General features: G+C 42.7%; 1 protein-coding gene across 1 annotated transcript; it reads left to right on the forward strand.

The window, feature by feature from the left end:
- Nucleotides 1-11236: 11236 nt before the first annotated feature.
- On the forward strand, nt 11237-11851 carry LOC119303545 (pathogenesis-related protein 1-like). Its single transcript, XM_037580674.1, has one exon. The coding sequence runs from the start codon at nt 11237-11239 to the stop codon at nt 11735-11737; it is 501 nt and encodes a 166-aa protein (XP_037436571.1). The 3' UTR covers nt 11738-11851.
- Nucleotides 11852-18890: the final 7039 nt, after the last annotated feature.

Below are 18890 nucleotides of genomic sequence, written 5' to 3' on the forward strand. Positions count from 1 at the left end.
TATGCTCAATTCTGTCAATTGCTCAACAGTAATTTGTTCACCCACCATAGAATACTTATGCTCTTGAGAGAAGCCACTAGTGAAACCTATGGCCCCTGGGTCTCTTTCTCATCATATTAATCTCCATCACTTTATTATTGCTTTGCATTTACTTTGCCTTTATTTTTTTACTTTGCATCTTTATCATAAAAATACCAAAAATATTATTTATCATCTCTATCAGATCTCACTTTCTTAAGTGACCGTGAAGGGATTGACAACCCCTAAGCGCGTTGGTTGCGTTGAGCTATTGTTTTTGTGTAGGTACAAGGGACCCGCGCGTAGCCTCCTACTAGATTGATACCTTGGTTCTCAAAAACTGAGGGAAATACTTACGCTACTTTGCCGCATCATCCTCTCCTCTTCGGGGAAATCCTACGCAGTGCTCAAGAGGTAGCAGTATCAAGCATCCCCAAGCTTAATTCCTGCTCGTCCTCGGGTAGGTAAATGATAAAAACAGAATTTTTGATGCGGAGTGCTACTTGGCATAATTTTAATGTAATTCTTCTTAATTGTGGTATGAATATTCAGATCCGAAAGATTCAATACAAAAGTTCATATTGACATAAAAATAATAATACTTCAAGCATACTAACAAAGCAATTATGTCTTCTCAAAATAACATGGCTAAAGAAAGTTATCCCTACAAAATCATATAGTCTAGCTATGCTCCATCTTCACCACACAAAATATTTAAATCATGCACAACCCTGATGACAAGCCAAGCAATTGTTTCATACTTTTGACATTCTCAAAACTTTTTCAATTTTCACGCAATACATGAGCGTGAGCCATGGACATAGCACTATAGGTGGAATAGAGTGGTGGTTGTGGATAAGACAAAAAGGAAGAAGATAGTCTCACATCAACTAGGCATATCAACGGGCTATGGAGATGCCCATCAATAGATATCAATGTGAGTGAGTAGGGATTGCCATGCAACGGATGCACTAGAGCTATAAGTATATGAAAGCTCAAAAAGAAACTAAGTGGGTGTGCATCCAACTTGCTTGCTCATGAAGACCTAGGGCATTTTTGAGGAAGCCCATCATTGGAATATACAAGCCAAGTTCTATAATGAAAAATTCCCACTAGTATATGAAAGTGATAACATGAGAGACTCTCTACTATGAAGATCATGGTGCTACTTTGAAGCACAAGTGTGGTAAAAGGATAGTAGCATTATCCCTTCTCTCTTTTTCTCTCATTTTTTTATTTGGGCCTTTTCTCCCTTTTTTGGCCTCTTTTCTTTCTCTCTCTTTTTTTCATCTGGAGTCTCATCCCGACTTGTGGGGGAATCATAGTCTCCATCATCCTTTCCTCACTGGGACAATGCTCTAATAATGATGATCATCACACTTTTATTTTTCTTACGACTCAATAATTACAACTCGATACTTAGAACAAAATATGACTCTATATGAATGCCTCCAGCGGTGTACCGGGATATGCAATGAATCATGAGTGACATGTATGAAAGAATTATGAACGGTGGCTTTGCCGCAAATACTATGTCAACTACATGATCATGCTAAGCAATATGACAATGATGGAGTGTGTCATAATAAATGGAACGGTGGAAAGTTTCATGGCAATATATCTCGGAATGGCTATGGAAATGCCATAATAGGTAGGTATGGTGGCTGTTTTGAGTAAGGTATATGGTGGGTGTATGATACCGGCGAAAAGGTGCGCGGTATTAGAGAGGCTAGCAAAGGTGGAAGGGTGAGAGTGCGTATAATCCATGGACTCAACATTAGTCGTAAAGAACGCATATACTTATTGCAAAAATCTACAAGTTATCAAAGAAAAGTATTACGCGCATGCTCCTAGGGGGATAGATAGGTAGGAAAAGACCATCGCTCGTCCCCGACCGCCAATCATAAGGAAGACAATCAAAAAATAAATCATGCTCCGACTTCATCACATAACGGTTCACCATACGTGCATGCTACGGGAATCACAAACTTCAATACAAGTATTTCTCAAATTCACAACTACTCAACTAGCACAACTTTAATATCACCATCTTCATATCTCAAAACAATTATCAAGCATCAAACTTCTCATAGTATTCAACACACTCATAAGGAAATTTATTATTAATCTTGTATACCAAGCATATTAGGATTTTAGGCAAATTACCATGCTATTTAAGACTCTCAAAATAATCTAAGTGAAGCACGAGAGATCAATAGTTTCTATAAAACAAATCCACCACCGTGCTCTAAAAGATAAAAGTGAAGCACTAGAGCAAAATTATATAACTCAAAAGATATAAGCGAAGCACATAGAGTATTCTAACAAATTCCAAATCATGTATGGCTCTCTCAAAAGGTGTGTACAGCAAGGATGATTGTGGTAAACTAACAAATAAGGACTCAAATAATACAAGTCGCTCCAAGCAAAACACATATCATGTGGCGAATAAAAATATAGGTCCAAGTAAAGTTACCGATAGAAGTAGGCGAAAGAGGGGATGCCTTCCGGGGCATCCCCAAGCTTTGGCTTTTAGGTGTCCTTAGATTATCTTTGGGGTGCCATGGGCATCCCCAAGCTTAGGCTCTTGCCACTCCTTGTTCCATAATCCATCAAATCTTTACCCAAAACTTGAAAACTTCACAACACAAAACTTAAAGTAGAAAATCTCGTGAGCTCCGTTAGCGAAAGAAAATAAAAGACCACTTCAAGGTACTGTAATGAACTCATTATTTATTTATATTGGTGTTATACCTACTGTATTCTAACTTCTCTATGGTTTATAACCTATTTTACTAGCCATAGATTCATCAAAATAAGCAAACAACACACGAAAAAAAGAATCTGTTAAAAACAGAACAGTCTGTAGTAATCTGTAGCTAGCGCAAGATCTAGAACCCCAAAAATTCTAAAATAAATTTATGGACGTGAGGAATTTATCTATTAATCATCTGCAAAAATAATTAACTAAATATCACTTTCCAAATAAAAATGACAGCAGTTCTCGTGAGCGCTAAAGTTTCTCTTTTTTACAGCAAGTTCAACAAGACTTTCGCCAAGTCTTCCCAACGGTTTTACTTGGCACAAACACTAATTAAACACAAAAAACACAACCAAAACAGAGGCTAGACAATTTATTTATTATTAAACAGAAGCAAAAAGAAAGGAATAAAAATAAAATCGGATTGCCTCCCAACAAGCGCTATCGTTTAACGCCCCTAGCTAGGCATAACAAGCGAGAATAGATCTAGGTATTGCCATAATAGTAAGATAGATTATTAAAACTCATCTCATATTCTCTACGTTTGGCAGCATGTTTTCTTTGAGGCAAGCAAAAGTAATCAAACTGGCTAAATTTAATGGGACAAAAGTCCCCAAGATCAACCTTGGGAGGTATAGGTTCCTCCTTTGGTCCTTCATATTGCACAACCAATTCATCATTATAAGCATTCTTTTGATAGAACTTTGTGAGCCTATATTCAAGAGAATACCCTAGTTCATTATTTCGAATAGCCAAATCATCATTAAGTTCAGAGATTCTGTCAACTAAAACATTGGTAGGAACCCTTTTTCTAAGATTTTCATTGAAAGCAACATAGTCTAGAGATTGAAAACGCATTATTTCTTCTTGATCAAAGAGGATAGCCTCTATGGGAGGACGGCAAGCGTCCACCCTATAATGTGTAAAAATTTCTTTGGCCTCTTTTATTATGAATCTAAACTCATGATCCAAAAAGATAGTAGCGGCACACTTAACAGAAGAATGCTCAATATTAGAAAATTCCAGAAAAATCCTTTGTATGGAAGGATGCATGTGCATGAATTGTCTTTCAAGTTCAACTACAAGCATGGCAATAGCGTCCGCAAGACTACTAGTTCTATGAAGGATAGAACTACCCATAGAAGGTAAAACACCAGCACAAGTAATGAAATTTTGAATAACTCCTTTTCCAATAATATTACCACTACCAACATAGAATCTTTTTGTATGTGAAATAGTGGGTTCTTTAGTAGGAGCATCAGAATTATTGTCAACCATAGTTTCCCCAATTTCAGACATAGAGACAGAAGGTAAAGGACTAGCCATAACAACAAGCAAACAAACTAACACACAAGCAAACAAAAAGCAAACGGGCAAAAAGAGGCAAATATAGAAAGAGAGGGAGGATAGAGAGAGAGAGGGCGAATAAAAAGGCAAGGGTGAAGTGGGGGGAGGAAAACGAGAGGCAAATGGCAAATAATGTAATGTGGGAGATAAGGGTATGTGATGGGTACTTGGTATGTTGACTTTTGCGTAGACCTCCCCGGCAACGGCGCCAGAAATCCTTCTTGCTACCTCTTGAGCACTGCGTTGGTTTTCCCCGAAGAGGAAGGGATGATGCAGCAAAGTAGCGTAAGTATTTCCCTCAGTTTTTGAGAACCAAGGTATCAATCCAGTAGGAGGCTACGCGCAAGTCCCTAGTACCTGCACAAAACAAATAAATCCTCGCAACCAACGCAAATAGGGGTTGTCAATCCCTATAAGGCCACTTACGAGAGTGAGATCTAATAGATATGATAAAGATAATATTTTTGGTATTTTTGTGATAAAGATGCAAAGTAAAATAAAGGCAAAGTAAATAGCAAAGGAAATAACTAAGTAGTAGGAGATCAATATGATCAAGATAGACCCGGGGGCCATAGGTTTCACTAGTGGCTTCTCTCGAGAGCATAGGTATTCTACGGTGGGTGAACAAATTACTGTTGAGCAATTGACAGAATTGAGCATAGTTATGAGAATATCTAGGCATGATTAGGCATCACCTCCGAGACAAGTAGACTGACTCCTGCCTGCATCTACTATTATTACTCCACTCATCGACCGCTATCCAGCATGCATCTAGAGTATTAAGTTAGAAATAGAGTAACGCATTAAGCAAGATGACATGATGTAGAGGGATAGACTCATGCAATATGAAGAAAACCCCATCTTGTTATCCTCGATGGCAACAATACAATACGTGCCTTGCTGCCCTTACTGTCACCGGGAAAGGATACCGCAAGATTGAACCCAAAGCTAAGCACTTCTCCCATTGCAAGAAAGATCAACCTAGTAGGCCAAACCAAACTGATAATTCGAAGAGACTTGCAAAGATAACCAATCATACATAAAAGAATTCAGAGAAGATTCAAATATTATTCATGGATAGACTTGATCATAAACCCACAATTCATCGGTCTCAACAAACACACTGCAAAAAGAAGATTATATCGAATAGTTCTCCACAAGAGAGGGGGAGAACATTGTATTGAGATCCAAAAAGAGAGAAGAAGCCATATAGCTACTAACTATGGACCCGTAGGTCTGAGGTAAACTACTCACACTTCATCGGAGAGGCTATGGTGTTGATGTAGAAGCCCTCCGTGATCGATGCCCCCTCCGACGGAAGTCCGGAACAGGCTCCAAGATGGTATCTCGTGGATACAGAAAGTTACAGCAGTGGAATTAGGGTTTTGGCTCCATATCTGATAGTTTGGGGTACGTGGATATATATAGGAGGAAGAAGTACGTCGGTGGAGCAACAGGGGGCCCACAAGGGTGGAGGGCGCGCCTGGGGTAGGCAGGCGCGCCCCCTTACCTCGTGGCCTCCTCTCTTGTGCCTTGATGTAGGGTCCTAGTCTCGTGGGTCTTCTTCGTTGAGAAAATCACGTTCCCGAAGGTTTCATTCCGTTTGGACTCCGTTTGATATTCCTTTTCTTCGAAACCCTAAAATAGGCAAAAAACAACAATTCTGGGCTAGGCCTCCGGTTAATAGGTTAGTCCCAAAAATAATATAAAAGTGGATAATAAAGCCCAATAATGTCCAAAACGGTAGATAATATAGCATGGGGCAATCAAAAATTATAGATACGTTGGAGACGTATCAGTGGTTCACCTCTTGCCTCTCGGCGCTCGATAACTTGTTCCCACCAAATGAGGACATAGTCTTGGAACTCAAGGGATGCCATTGCGATCTTCTTCTCTTCTTCATAGTTGTGCAAACGGAAGATTTTGTCGACCTTCAATGCCCATGAAAGGTACTCTTCGGGATCGTTGCTTCCGTTGAACTTGGGCATGGTGAACTTGAGCTTGCCATAGCGTTTCTCTTCATTGTGTTGGGGTCGGGGATGATGACGCCCATGTTGTAGATGATTGTCAAGCTCGTGTCGCTCTTGGTGAGGAGGATTGTCAACCTCATGTTGCTCTTGTCGTGGAGGATTTCCATTGTCGTCATGCTCTTGATGAACTTGATGTTCTTGGCGAGCTTGTGGAGGAGCTTGTCGAGCTCGAGGAACTTGACGATGCACGCGAGGTTGAAATCTTCGTTCTTGAATTTCTTTGCGAAATGCTTCTTCTTGTTCTCGAGCTTGTCGGCCTCGGTTGGCTACGGCTATACTTGAATCTTGGAGGGCTTGTTGCGCCGCAAGTGCTTGAGCTTCACGGAGTTCTTCTTCTTGGCGTTGTGCCTCGACATCTTGTGCAACTCGATGTAGACGCGCTCGCTCTTCCTCTTCATGTTGGCATTGTTGTTGCCGTTCTCGTGCTAGCGCAAAAGCCTCTTGAGTTTGACGTCGTCGACGCTCTTGAGAGTCGGTGTCGCGTAGAGGATTGAGGCTTGCTTGACGATCGTTGCGCGCGGCACGGCGTAGAGTGTTCGATGTCGGTGTACTTGAGCCGGAGAGGGTGAAGTCGGAGTGTCGACTTGAGCGGGTCCTTCTTGATGAGGATGAAGTGGAAGAAGAGCGGTTGAGCAACAAAGTGCGAATTTCGTCCATCCTTGCGTCATTCTCTTGCTTGTGATCGTCGAGCTTGTGGTCGAAGTAGTCCCTTGTACGTTGCTCGGAGAGTCGCAAGTCGGTGGCGAGGTTGTCGATGCGTTCACTCATGGCTTGTTGCTCTTGATGCAAAGCACGTTGTGCACCAAAGAGGTGGCTCTTGGTGACATACGAGTTCATGTCGTCATCGTGCTCAATGAAGAGTGGGTTGGTATAAGTACTTGGCCTATCCATCATTCCAAGATACACAATGTGAGTGGTAGAAAGAGAAGAACGAATACCAAATGTACCTTGACTGAAGTTGAAAGTGGATCGATGATCACTCCAATGTAGGACCAGGAAATAGCACAATTGGTACTAGCTCTTGTCGGTTTCTCAGGCCTACACAAGTAAAAGCTTATGGTGGAGCTTGGTTAGGATGGTGGCACAAAATTTGATGCAACTGTAAGTGATCTTCAATAATGTTGTAAAAGATTCGCAAGATGCAATGTAACAAGTAGACCAAGCATATAAGGTACACGGAAACACACATGCAAATAGATAAGTGGGGTTGGGCAACCAAGGATGAGCCAAAATGTGGAATCCACAAAAATGCTCTTGTTGCACAACACTAGAGAGACGCTAGCACGATTGCACAGTAGGCGGATACAATAACTTGTGCACAACCTACTTAGCAAAAATGCAATGACTTCTATCCCAAGTATGCTCTATGCAAGGTGTTTCTATGATATGATCCAAGATGATCGAGTATGACAATCTTAGTGTTGTATGATGCTATGATTCTTGCTTAAAAGCTCTTTGCTTATCTTTCCTCTTTGCTTAAAAGCTTGTTTGGCTCTTTGATGTTGGAGCTCTTTTTCTCATGCGATGCTTCATGAACCAAGATAGCAATTGTGTATGCGATGACAACATTGTGACACAAGAGATGATACCAATATATACAACAATGATGTATGTATGCTATGGGAAGTATGATCACTAATGTGCACAAGTCTAGTTGCCGGCAATACTCAATGGCTAGTCTCGATGGGTAAGCAACGCAAAGGAATAAGGCTATGATGGCTATCAATGTAATGGCAAGAGTGATATGTCCAATACCAAGACAAGGTTACCATTCTTGCTTCCGAGATGGTGTCAAAAATGGTGGCACGAATACCAAGGTGTAGTCGAGGTGGTCGTTGTTGATGACGCGTACGTGGCGAAGATGAGCGACAGTGATGTTGATGTTGAACCGTACGTAGGTAGCCGAAACACGAAAGGATACGGAACTGCAACTCAAATTCTCAAATCTAGAAGTGGCAACACGTGTCGGAGTGCGAAACAGTCCAAATGGTGGTGGTATGCGGAAGTGGTGATGGTGTATTGGTGGTTTGAGTGCGTATGCGGAAATGTGGGGGTGGTGGTGGTAACTACACTGAAAAATTCAGTTTTGTCAGTGTCGGTCGGACGCCCGATCTGGGCCGGTCGTCGGACGTCCGGTGCCTGGGCGATTTTCGGGCACGGGATGAACAGCTAGGGTTCTAGGTGGAGATGGCGAAAATGGTCAAATCCGGATGATTTTGTGGATGGAAAGGATGGGGAAAGAGGGGAAAAGCTAGATCCACTCAAAACAAAGCAAATCCACGGATCCAAACCAACAAAATCTCAACACACTAACAAGTCAAAAAAACCGGGGCTATTTTTGTGGGGAATTTTTGAATTAGGACGAAAAACAACAAAAACTAGGCTAGAAACACAACAGGGTGGCTCCGAAATCGTGATCAACGTGGCTCATGATACCAAGCTGATGTAGGGTAGGAACCCTATAGCCCGATCTTTCACGATAGGAGCGGATCCCGCGATGAACATGAGAACACAAGGAGGGAAACGAGGGAAAACACGGGGGAAACACAAGAGAAACACTAAACCAACAAGAACAAGTTACACATGTGATAGATCATCGAATACATAGGGTTCACACGGTACACGATCAACCAAGGACGATACAAGGGTAACGGTCTTCTCCGTGAGGAGGTCTTGATGTTCTTCCCTAAAGAGGGGTCTTGAATCCGCTTGGGGATCTTCTCCATAGGAGGCTCGAATCTCCGAGGAGAAGGTAACCAAGTGGATGAGCAAAGCTCTCACACAAAATATGAGCTAATCCTTTGCTAACCCTAGAAAGTTGGACGAGGTGGAGTATATATATTCCTAGTGCAAAAGAGGGGGCGAAGGGGTACATGGGCTGCGGCCCAACTCGAAACGGTGCACAGGCGTCAGACGTCCGGGGTCACCGGTCGTCCGGAGGATCGCGAGGGTCCGGACGTCCTGTGCCTGTCGGACGTCCATAGATTCTTCTCGGGTGGTCATTGGTCGGATGTCCGGTCGGGGTCGGACGTCCGGGCGTTGGATGTCCGTGGGTTTTGGCTCGGGTGTGGAAACGCCGGTCGTCCGGAGCCTGGAGGTCGTCGGACGTCCGGGATCTGTCGGTCGTTCTGAGCCTGGGGACTTCGATCTTCCCTTCTTCTTTGTCTCCGTCTTCACATCCATCTTCCTCTTCCTCTTCCTCTTCTCCTTACTCCTTAGCTTCTCCATGATACCTAAGAATGCACAAAGTGTCCGTATGAGGTAGTAGCCATGTCTCATGTGCATCAAAGTGGAAATGTGAGAGGAGAGATGTCACCTCGGTTTCAAGGGCTCTTGCACATGCTCGTGTCATGGGTCCAAGAGATGTCGTAGAAGATGTAGTTGGGTCCATGGGATGGCCTTGGGATGCTCCGCATCAATTGGCATTGACAGAGGTCGGCAATCGAAGTCTAGATTGAAGATAACGAGATCACATTGTCCCTCTACATGTCTTATAGCCTAGGACAGGGACGGATTATTATTTGCCCTAATTTTCTAGTTTCTTTTTCCCTGAACTTTGATTGATATAGGCTATGGAGTGATGTTTCTCAAAGAAAAAATGATCACCACATTTAGATAATAACTTCAAGATCGCCCGTGAGATGTAAGCAAAGTGCAACAAATGTAGATAGTGCGTCATCATCTAAATTAATTTATCTGTCTCCATAGATGATGCCATATGATTCGTCCGACTGGAACATAATAATTTCATAGTATGCCAGCAATCCTAAGAAGCAAGATGAAATTAGGGGAAGATATTTAACTAGGAGACCTCAAAAGCCACCACTAAATTTCGATTATCCACAGAAGGCCGTTGGAAGTGATCAATGTAGATTTAATCCAGAATAATTGAAGGATTATGGTGGCTGGTTTGACTAATGTGCATAAAGCATCCCTAACTGATTCCTTATAATTTAAGTGAGTAAACCACTGAGTATCATAGAGGAGTATCTTCCCTACTCTAAAAAATGTGTGGTTCCTAACCGAACCTCTAAACTTAGCTCCCTCAAGCTTACACTTGCCTCGTACATTTCATCGAACACTTGCTATGCGTCTTCACGGCAAGTGGTGATGATAGTAACCACGTCAGGACGAGCAACACGAGCGAGGAGGATGCGTCATCGGCGACCACATGACGTGTGGCCATGTCCCTCTTCGTTCATGCTGTTGGTTTCATCCGCGCTAGAGGCAACCACGCATAGGCCGCCTCCTCTATCTCGCCTTCGTCTGCTGCATCTCAAGCTCCGGCGACTGACGCCTCCACCACATTCTCGTCATCGTTCCGCTCACGTTCTGCTCTAGGGTGACCGGCGAATGGTGGGCGCGGTGGGGTGCGGCGGCGGCGGTCCGGGGCTGGGCCGCGGATGGAACGGGAGGTGCGATGGCGTCTTCGGAGCGGAAAAAAAATTACTCCAGCCGGCCGCAGGCGAGTATATTTAGGGACTAAGAGGCGGCTAGAGTAAAAGTTATCCTCCTATGAAGCTTTTGAGGGGTCGGCTAGGTACCGATTAGAGAAGGACACCCGAATTTATCAATGCATTCCATGATTACAATGTCAACTTGCTATACCAATTTCCTATGTCAAATAATTGGGCCATGTCAATGCATTCCAGTATGTAAATATGAGTGACGAAGCTACTCTGAAGAGTCAATCGCAGAAGAAATAACACTTTACAGGTTCCACGATGACTGACTAACTCAGTGAGCTGGACAGCTGCAGATAAAATGCGTTTTGGAACAATCATGTCTCAGAAGAAATAACGCGTTACAGCTGTCACGATGACTGACTAACTCAGTGAGCTGGACAGCTGCAGATAAAATGCATTCTGTTCCATCAGCTTGAATTATTCCGACACGGTTTGCAAATTTTAAGTTATCTGAATTTCTTTTCTATTATCAGAGTTTACAAACTTAGCTTAGAGAAGCCATCGATCTTGTTCAGGCAGTATAAATACACAGCTCAGGGTGGCAGCCTATATCATCGTTACAGATACATTCGCATACACATCTTCCCACCCTTAATTTTGTATTAGGCTTAGCAATGGAGTACTCGCCGAAGCTATCAGCGGTACTGCTCTTAGCTCTCGCGTCCGTCATGGTGGCCACGGCCCAGAACTCGCCGGAGGACTTCGTGGAAGCCCACAACGCGGCGCGCGCCGACGTGGGCGTCGGGCCGGTGATCTGGAACGAGACGGTGGCCGCGTACGCGCAGGCGTACGCGAGGCAGCGCCGCGGCGACTGCCGGCTGAAAACTTCTCCGGCGGGCCATCCGTACGGGGAGAACCTCTTCAGAGGCAGTGGGGCCGACTGGACAGCGGCGGACGCCGTGGCACTGTGGGTGTCGAACAAGCAGTACTACGACCACGACAGCAACACCTGCTCAGCGCCGGCGCTCAAGACATGCTTGACCTACACGCAGGTGGTGTGGCGCGACTCGACGGCCATCGGCTGCGCCCGCGTCGTGTGTGCCAGCGGCTTCGGCGTCTTCATCATCTGCAGCTACAACCCGCCGGGCAACCTCTTGGGGGAGAGCCCATACTAGGCTATACGTACGTGTGTGGCTATGCATGCATGCTTGCGTTCATGTACGTAGCAGCGTATATATATTGAATAAATAATCGAGCTGTGATGATCACGGTCGACTGTGATAAGATGTTAACACTGGCTATGGATCTTACTACGATTCATGTAAGTTTGTAGTTGTAGTATTGATCGACGCAAAAAATATGTAACTTGTATTGATGTACGTGCGATGCTTATGGATGAATATATAGTCCTACTGTTATGTTGAGTAAGGTACTTGTTTGTGCCTCGCTACGGAAAAAAATCAGCACAAAAACCTACTAATCAATATATAGTCCTACTGTTATGGTGTATGGCGTTTAGGGCAACTCCAATACTGACCCGACACACTATTTGTCCGTAAACTGGTCTAGACTAGTCCGTGGACATAGATGAAAGAGTTGGCCATCCAACCACATTCCTTAAGTGTTCGTCCAGGTCCGGCCAATTTGAATTTCAATGCATAGTGCGTGATCACATAGCGCCCGATCACAACAAAAGAGAGGCCGGTGTTCATAGTTTTTACATGTCCGGTCACAAAAGTATCACAGTCCGGCAATCCATTCCGGACCGGCTATCCGAACCTCCACGCTCACTCTGTCACCGGCTCATCCTCGCCATCCGCATCTTTCTTGGCCGCCCCCTTCTTCGTCGTCTCTAGCCGCTCTTCCAAGCGCTTCAACATCCTAAGACGTGCGGCTTGCATGATCATTCTTACATCGTCATCCAACCCCTTCATCTTCAAGGTCAACATTTTTAAATCCTTCGAAGAGACCATGATCTCAACCCTCTTCTCTTCGAGCTTAGTCTTTTTTCTCTTCTACACTTTGGGTTGCCCACTCAACTTCAACCAAAAAATGCGAGAGGACGAAGTTCCTCTTCTTCACCTTACAGAACAAGTTGCACGTACGGGAAGACTACAAAGAAAAACATTGTGAACAGCTTGCATATTTGGCCAAATGACCAACACATAGAACATAGCCGGCCAAATGACTAACACATAGAACAACTTACTTGCTCGATGATTTGCGCACCACTTGGCCACCAACCTATTAGTTGTTTCAAATGGCCACAATACTTGCACATGCCTCTTGGATGATGTATATCATCGATGGTTGAGCGACTTTGTCTCTCGGTTGCGGATGAGTTTGTCGCGGTAGGATATGATGTGGCCTGCTCAGGTCACTGAATTCCCCTCCATCTTGGCAGCCACCTTTCTTGGGCTCGCTGGCTATCGCGTGCATGATGGCATTGTCGTTTATGGTGCTCATCATGGCCGTCTCCGTGTGCCGTGCAGGACTGCAGACACAACCCGGGGAGAATTGCCCCTATTGGATATTCATGATCGTCGTTGGCGTCACCTTCACCGTGATGGATATGTTCATGAAGCATTCCGACAGTGCGTCAGTCATGATGGCCACCCTTGTTTTCCTTGCGGGCTACCTCGTCTATATCATGTGCATGGTGGCGTTGTCGTGTCCGGTCCTCGTCATAGCCACGGGCGCCATCTGCAAATTACACATTTGGTGTCCCATGCGGTACGTCCACCCTTAGTTGGCGCTCATGGTCATTGTTGGCCTCACCCTCGTGTTGTTAAACATGATGTGGGGCACACCGTTCGAGAAGCCTTCCATTGACTTCGACATGAAAGCAACATTTGTTGGCCTTGCTGGCTATCTCATCTATACCGTGTGCTCGATGGCACTATCGTGTAAGCTGTTGGATTCGATGAAGGATTCGTTCATCGTCGGCCTCACGCTCGTGCTGTTGCATATGTGCATGAAGCCTTTCAGTGTCTCCAACATAGTCCTCACACCACTTCTTGCACTCATGGCACTGTCCTTTCTAGTGGTGTTGTTGTTTCTAGTGGTCATGTGGCTAGGCGCCTGGGCCCAAATACTGCTTGCGCCAGACAAGTTCAACAATTACCCCAAGTTGGTGCCGGTGAGTATATATCATCGGCCTCTCCTTCACGGCGACAAAATGTATGTTGGACACACTGGTCGACATCTCTGAATCCTTCGCTACCTTCCCTTCCATTTTCTCCCACGCAAAAGCCACACTCGTTGGCCTCGTTGCCTTCATAAACCATTATCGGATCACCTACTTGGTGCATGATGAGGTATGTCACCATTCTATCCCTCACCTTGTTACCGCTGGTGTCGGGGGAGCCCAAGTCCAGGTGCGGCAAGCAGTGCTACAAGTCGGCCATCATCATCGCCCTAGCTCTAGTGTTAACAATGCAGATGCAGCCGCTATGCACTCCCACCAAGAAGCCTGCCTTGATCCATGAATCTCCATTCCCCGCCACAATTGCCTCCACCTTGGTTTTGGGTGAGTTCATTAGGTTTTCCGAGGAAACGAGGGTGGAACACAAGATGGGTATGAAGAAGGTCATCTTAGGATTCAATCTGCTCGTCGAGGAGTGTAAGGGAGTGATCCAGAGCTTCGTCGTCCACACAATTATGATCCTGATGACTCCCATAGGCGGCATGGTGTATTATGTATGTGGCCAGTACACCGAATGGATGGACAGCCTAAGTAAAAAGGCAAGGGAACTGATAGAGGGCCGGCATGGGATCAACACTCTAACGGCAACGGAATTTAAAGATGAGACTATTTCCAAGGCAAAGATGAAAAAAGAAAAGGACATTTCGGTGGCGAAGATTATTGCTGAGGACCAAATGCACCAACTTTCATGGGGTTGTTTGGGACAGACAGACCCAAAACAAACACCTCAGAGGTGTTAGCGGTTCTAAAAGAAGAACCCATCTGTGTTTCTGGATAGCCATCATTTGAAACATTAAATATCTCAACTCATTGTCACAAGGCCTCTATATATGCATTCTGCTCTAGGTATTTGTGTTGCATCCTACATATATAACAAGTGTGACAAATGGTAATAAAAGTTTTTCATGTCTTCTTTTGCGAAAATTATGTTTATTGATGTTGATGGAGAGTGAATCATTCTTTTATGTTGCTGTATGTAACTATGTATGCAGGGAGAATTTTTTCCAAGTGTGCAGTATGCATGGGGGAGTATTGCTATGTGCACAAAAGTTAACGACGGTCCCGGCTTAGCACTGCGCTAGTTGTAGTGCTCGTGTGGATAGGGACGACACCGCTAGACTGCTTAAGGCTTGCACCACCGTTACGCGGTCACAACTCCTCCATGTTTGGGCTCGCAGCCTCATCCCCGGCGCATCGCCTGCTAGCAGCACCACCGTGGCCCGCTCGTCCCCAGCCCCCAGGGCTCCGCTCGCACCACCACAACTGGTTCCAACTGGCTGCAGTGGATTGAAGTAAGTGGCACGGCCAGAGGAGATGGTGTGGTGACGGGTATAGGGGAAAATATCTGGTGTATCGGAGCTTGTGGTGCTACCGATGCACCAAACTCACATTGTGCTTTTAAAATATACATAAAAATTAGTACGCTAACACAACATCAATGTAGGTTGTCACGAAATTTCAAGTCAAAATTCGAAACATAAGTCGAAAAACAAGAATGACAAATTCAACGCTAAATAGTATATAAACTTGGGCTTTAGATTTGACCCATTATCACACTGATGTCAAATTTGTCAAATTTGTATCTCAAAAAATATTTCGAATTTGTATACGAAAATTTGTAACATCATACGTTGATGTTGCGTTAACGTGCTAGAATTTTCTCAGATTTTTTAAAATATTCCATAGCATCCGGTGCACCGGATACATTCCCACAGGCATAGATCGGATGGAGGAAGGGGGCGCAAGAAAGTAGCATAGGGGGTAGTCCACGTGTAATCCATACGAAACGTGGCCCCTGACGGGTGTGGCTTTTTCTTTTGATTAACCTAACGAGCGTGGCTATACCTCATGTGGAGCAACTAGTCAGCGGGTCACTTTGGATGGGCTGGGAAGCCTGCCACTTGACGCGCTCTCAGCAGCCGTCATGTGTTCCTCATTTTCTTCGTACGTGTTTTCGGCTTTTAGATTTTTTTTTTAGTTTTTTAGCTTTTCAGTTTTTCTTAGCTTTTGAATCAACTTAAAAAAATCATGAAAAATACGTTTTTCTTCTTCCTCGAGAGACATGATTTACTTCTCGTGGAAGCACAGATTTGCTCTGTGAGAGGCATAATCGGAAAAGTAAATGAAAACGCGCTTTTTTCGTTCTACGTGAGGCATGGATTTGCTTCCACGAGGTGCAGTTGTGCATGAAAAAAAATACGTTTTCATTTTTTCTTTCTACGAGAGGTACCGATTTACTTCTCGTGGAGGCACGGATTTGCTTCCATGAGTCGTGTCTCTCGGAAAAGAGAAAAACATATTTCTGCCTTCCACGAGAGGCACAAATTTGCTTCCATGAGAGGCAAAGTCGTGCAACTTGGAAAAGGAAACAACGCGCTTTTCTTTTCACGAGAGACACGAATATACTTTTGGCACATATTTGCTTCTATGGTGCCTCTCAAAAAAGGAAAAGAAATGTGTTTTTTTTCTTCCACGAGTGACACGGATTTACTTTTCATGAAGTCATGGATTTGCTTCCGTGGGAGGCACAGTCATGCCACCCTAAAAAGGGGAAAAACCCTTTTTTTCTTTCCTCAAGAGGCATGCATTTCCTTCTCGTCAAAGCACGGATTTGGTTCTGCGAGATCATGCCTCTCATAAAAGGGGAAAGAAAGTGTTTTCTTTTTTTTCCTTTATCCTGGAAAGTATGATTTAATTCTCGCAGTGGCACGGATTTCTTCCCCAAGAGGCACAGTTGTGCCTCTTGAAGAAAAAGTAAAAAAAAACATATTTTTTTGTCTTTTCGAGACGTATGGATTTTTTTTCTCGTGGAGGCATGAATTTGCTTTTGTGAGAGGCACACTCGTGCCCCTTCGAAAAGGAAAAAATGCGCCCCCGGTTCGGTTTCTTGTAAAAAAAATTCAAAACCTATCAACATGGTATCTAGTTTTGAAGATCTCGATGCGAGTATCCAATGGTGAAAACAGTTTAAAATTTAGACGCGTGGTTTAAGAAATAAAACATTTTGAATAAACGAGTCTAAAAAAAGGAAAACCTCCAGATTGTGACAAGTGGCATGCATGCAGTGCACCACTTGTCGCAACCTGGGGAGAGGAGTGATCTTTGCAAAAAGTACTCCTTAATTATTGATTTCGGATACCTCCTCGCTCCACGCGAATTGGACGGTCGCCTAGCCTAAAGCGAGCGCATTACAGAGAAGGCCAATTGCGTGCGAGAGTCCACTATAACATTTATTTTCTTGTTTTCATGTTTTCTTTTGTTTCTTTTTTACATTTATTTATAATTCCAAATTTTTCTAACATATATATGAAAAAAATATGCCTTACATATGTTTTTCAAAAATATTAGATGTGTATAAAATTATATTTTGATTTATATAAAAATATATACTGAGTATAGGAAAGGTAGACATAAGCAAAGTAAGTTTTTAAAAATGTTAATCATTTACTTGGGAAATGTTAAACATGTAAAAAAATGTTCCTGATGTATAGAAAAGATAGACATAAAGCAAACTAAGTTTTAAAAATGTTAATATTTTACTTGGGAAATGTTAAACATGTATAAAAAAATGTTCCTGATGTGCAGAAAAAATATATAATGTGTATGAAAAGAGTAAACTTCCAAAAATAAATATTTTGAAAATATAATCATCTGTATCAAAATGTTAAACGTGTACGAAAAGATGTTCCTAATGAATAAAAAAATGTAGAACGTGTATTAAAAAATTAACATAAAAAATTGGGAAAAATATTCATCATGTATGTCAAATATGTTAAACGTGCATAAAAAATGTTCCTGGTGTCCATAGAAAATGTACAATGCGTACGAAAAATAGTCATGAAACAGAAATATTTGAAAATGTTAATAATCTATTTAAAAAATGTGAAATGGATAAAAACAAATGTTCCTGATGTATACGAAAAATGTAGAACATGTATGAAAAAATTAACATAAAAATTAAAAATTGTAGATAACATATAAAAATTTATTGGTCATATTTTTTTTAAAAATTAAACATTTATTAAAAATATTCCTGATATATACCTAATATGTACAATGTGTATGGAAAAATTAGTAATCAAACATTAATTCTTGAAAATGTTAATCACCTAAAAAGTTCTAAACATGTACCAAAAAATATTCGTGGTGTATAGACAAAATATTAAGTGCGGATGAAAAATGTCGACCTGTGTCAAAGAAAAAAGGAAAAAAAAGATGAAAACCTAAGAAGTGGAAGAAAGAAACAAAAGAAACACCCCGAGAACAAATAAAAATAAAAAACCCCAAAAACTGTTAAAACCGATGAGGACACAAACAAAGATAAAGAAAAATAAAAAAATGAAGACAAACTAAGAAAACTAATGAAAACTAAGAAAGAAATAAAAAACAAAGAAAAATAAAAAAACCTAGAACAGAAAAGAAACAACCAAAGAAAGAAACAAAAGAAAACCAAAGAGAAAAAGGAAACACGAAAATTAGTGAAAATATAAAATCCAGGGAACAGACATATGAAAACCGAAAAAGAAAGAAAAAGCAGGTGAAGAAATAAAAAACGAAATAACTTACCTAAAATACAGGCCAAAACCGAGAAGAAATCCACACATGAAAAAAAGACACAGAAGAAAACCACGAAGTTAACCCAGCAAACTTTTTTTTTGACGGGAAGGCCATCATGGCCGCTTTATTATTCACAAAATGCTTACATCATCCGCTAGAGCAACTGAGAGAAAACCCGGGGGTGTGTCCATCCACAAGCCGGAGGTTCCACACGTCCCTTCTGAGCTAATATATGAGCAACCATATTTGACTCTATTGCAATGTTCTACTTCGACCTTCCTGAAATCTTCCATCATGTTACAACATTCATCAAAGATTGGAGCAGCCACCATGGAATGCTCACTGTTGCTTTTTAGGGACTCGACCACAATCAAATTGTTCATCTGGATCAGAAGAGTTTTTATCCCAAGTTGTAGAGCTAGCTCAAGGCCTTTCACCAGTGCAACTGCTTCAACTGCTACAATATCGGCTGCCCTTCTGAGCTAATATATGAGCAACCATATTTGACTCTATTGCAATGTTCTACTTCGATCTTCCTGAAATCTTCCATCATGTTACAACATTCA

Source organism: Triticum dicoccoides, chromosome 5A (genome assembly GCF_002162155.2).
Source record: "Triticum dicoccoides isolate Atlit2015 ecotype Zavitan chromosome 5A, WEW_v2.0, whole genome shotgun sequence".
NCBI lineage: Eukaryota > Viridiplantae > Streptophyta > Magnoliopsida > Poales > Poaceae > Triticum > Triticum dicoccoides.

Bases quoted from the DNA above. Each gene is read 5' to 3' on its own strand.
- LOC119303545 (XM_037580674.1), top strand. From the start codon at position 11,237: ATGGAGTACTCGCCGAAGCTATCAGCGGTACTGCTCTTAGCTCTCGCG.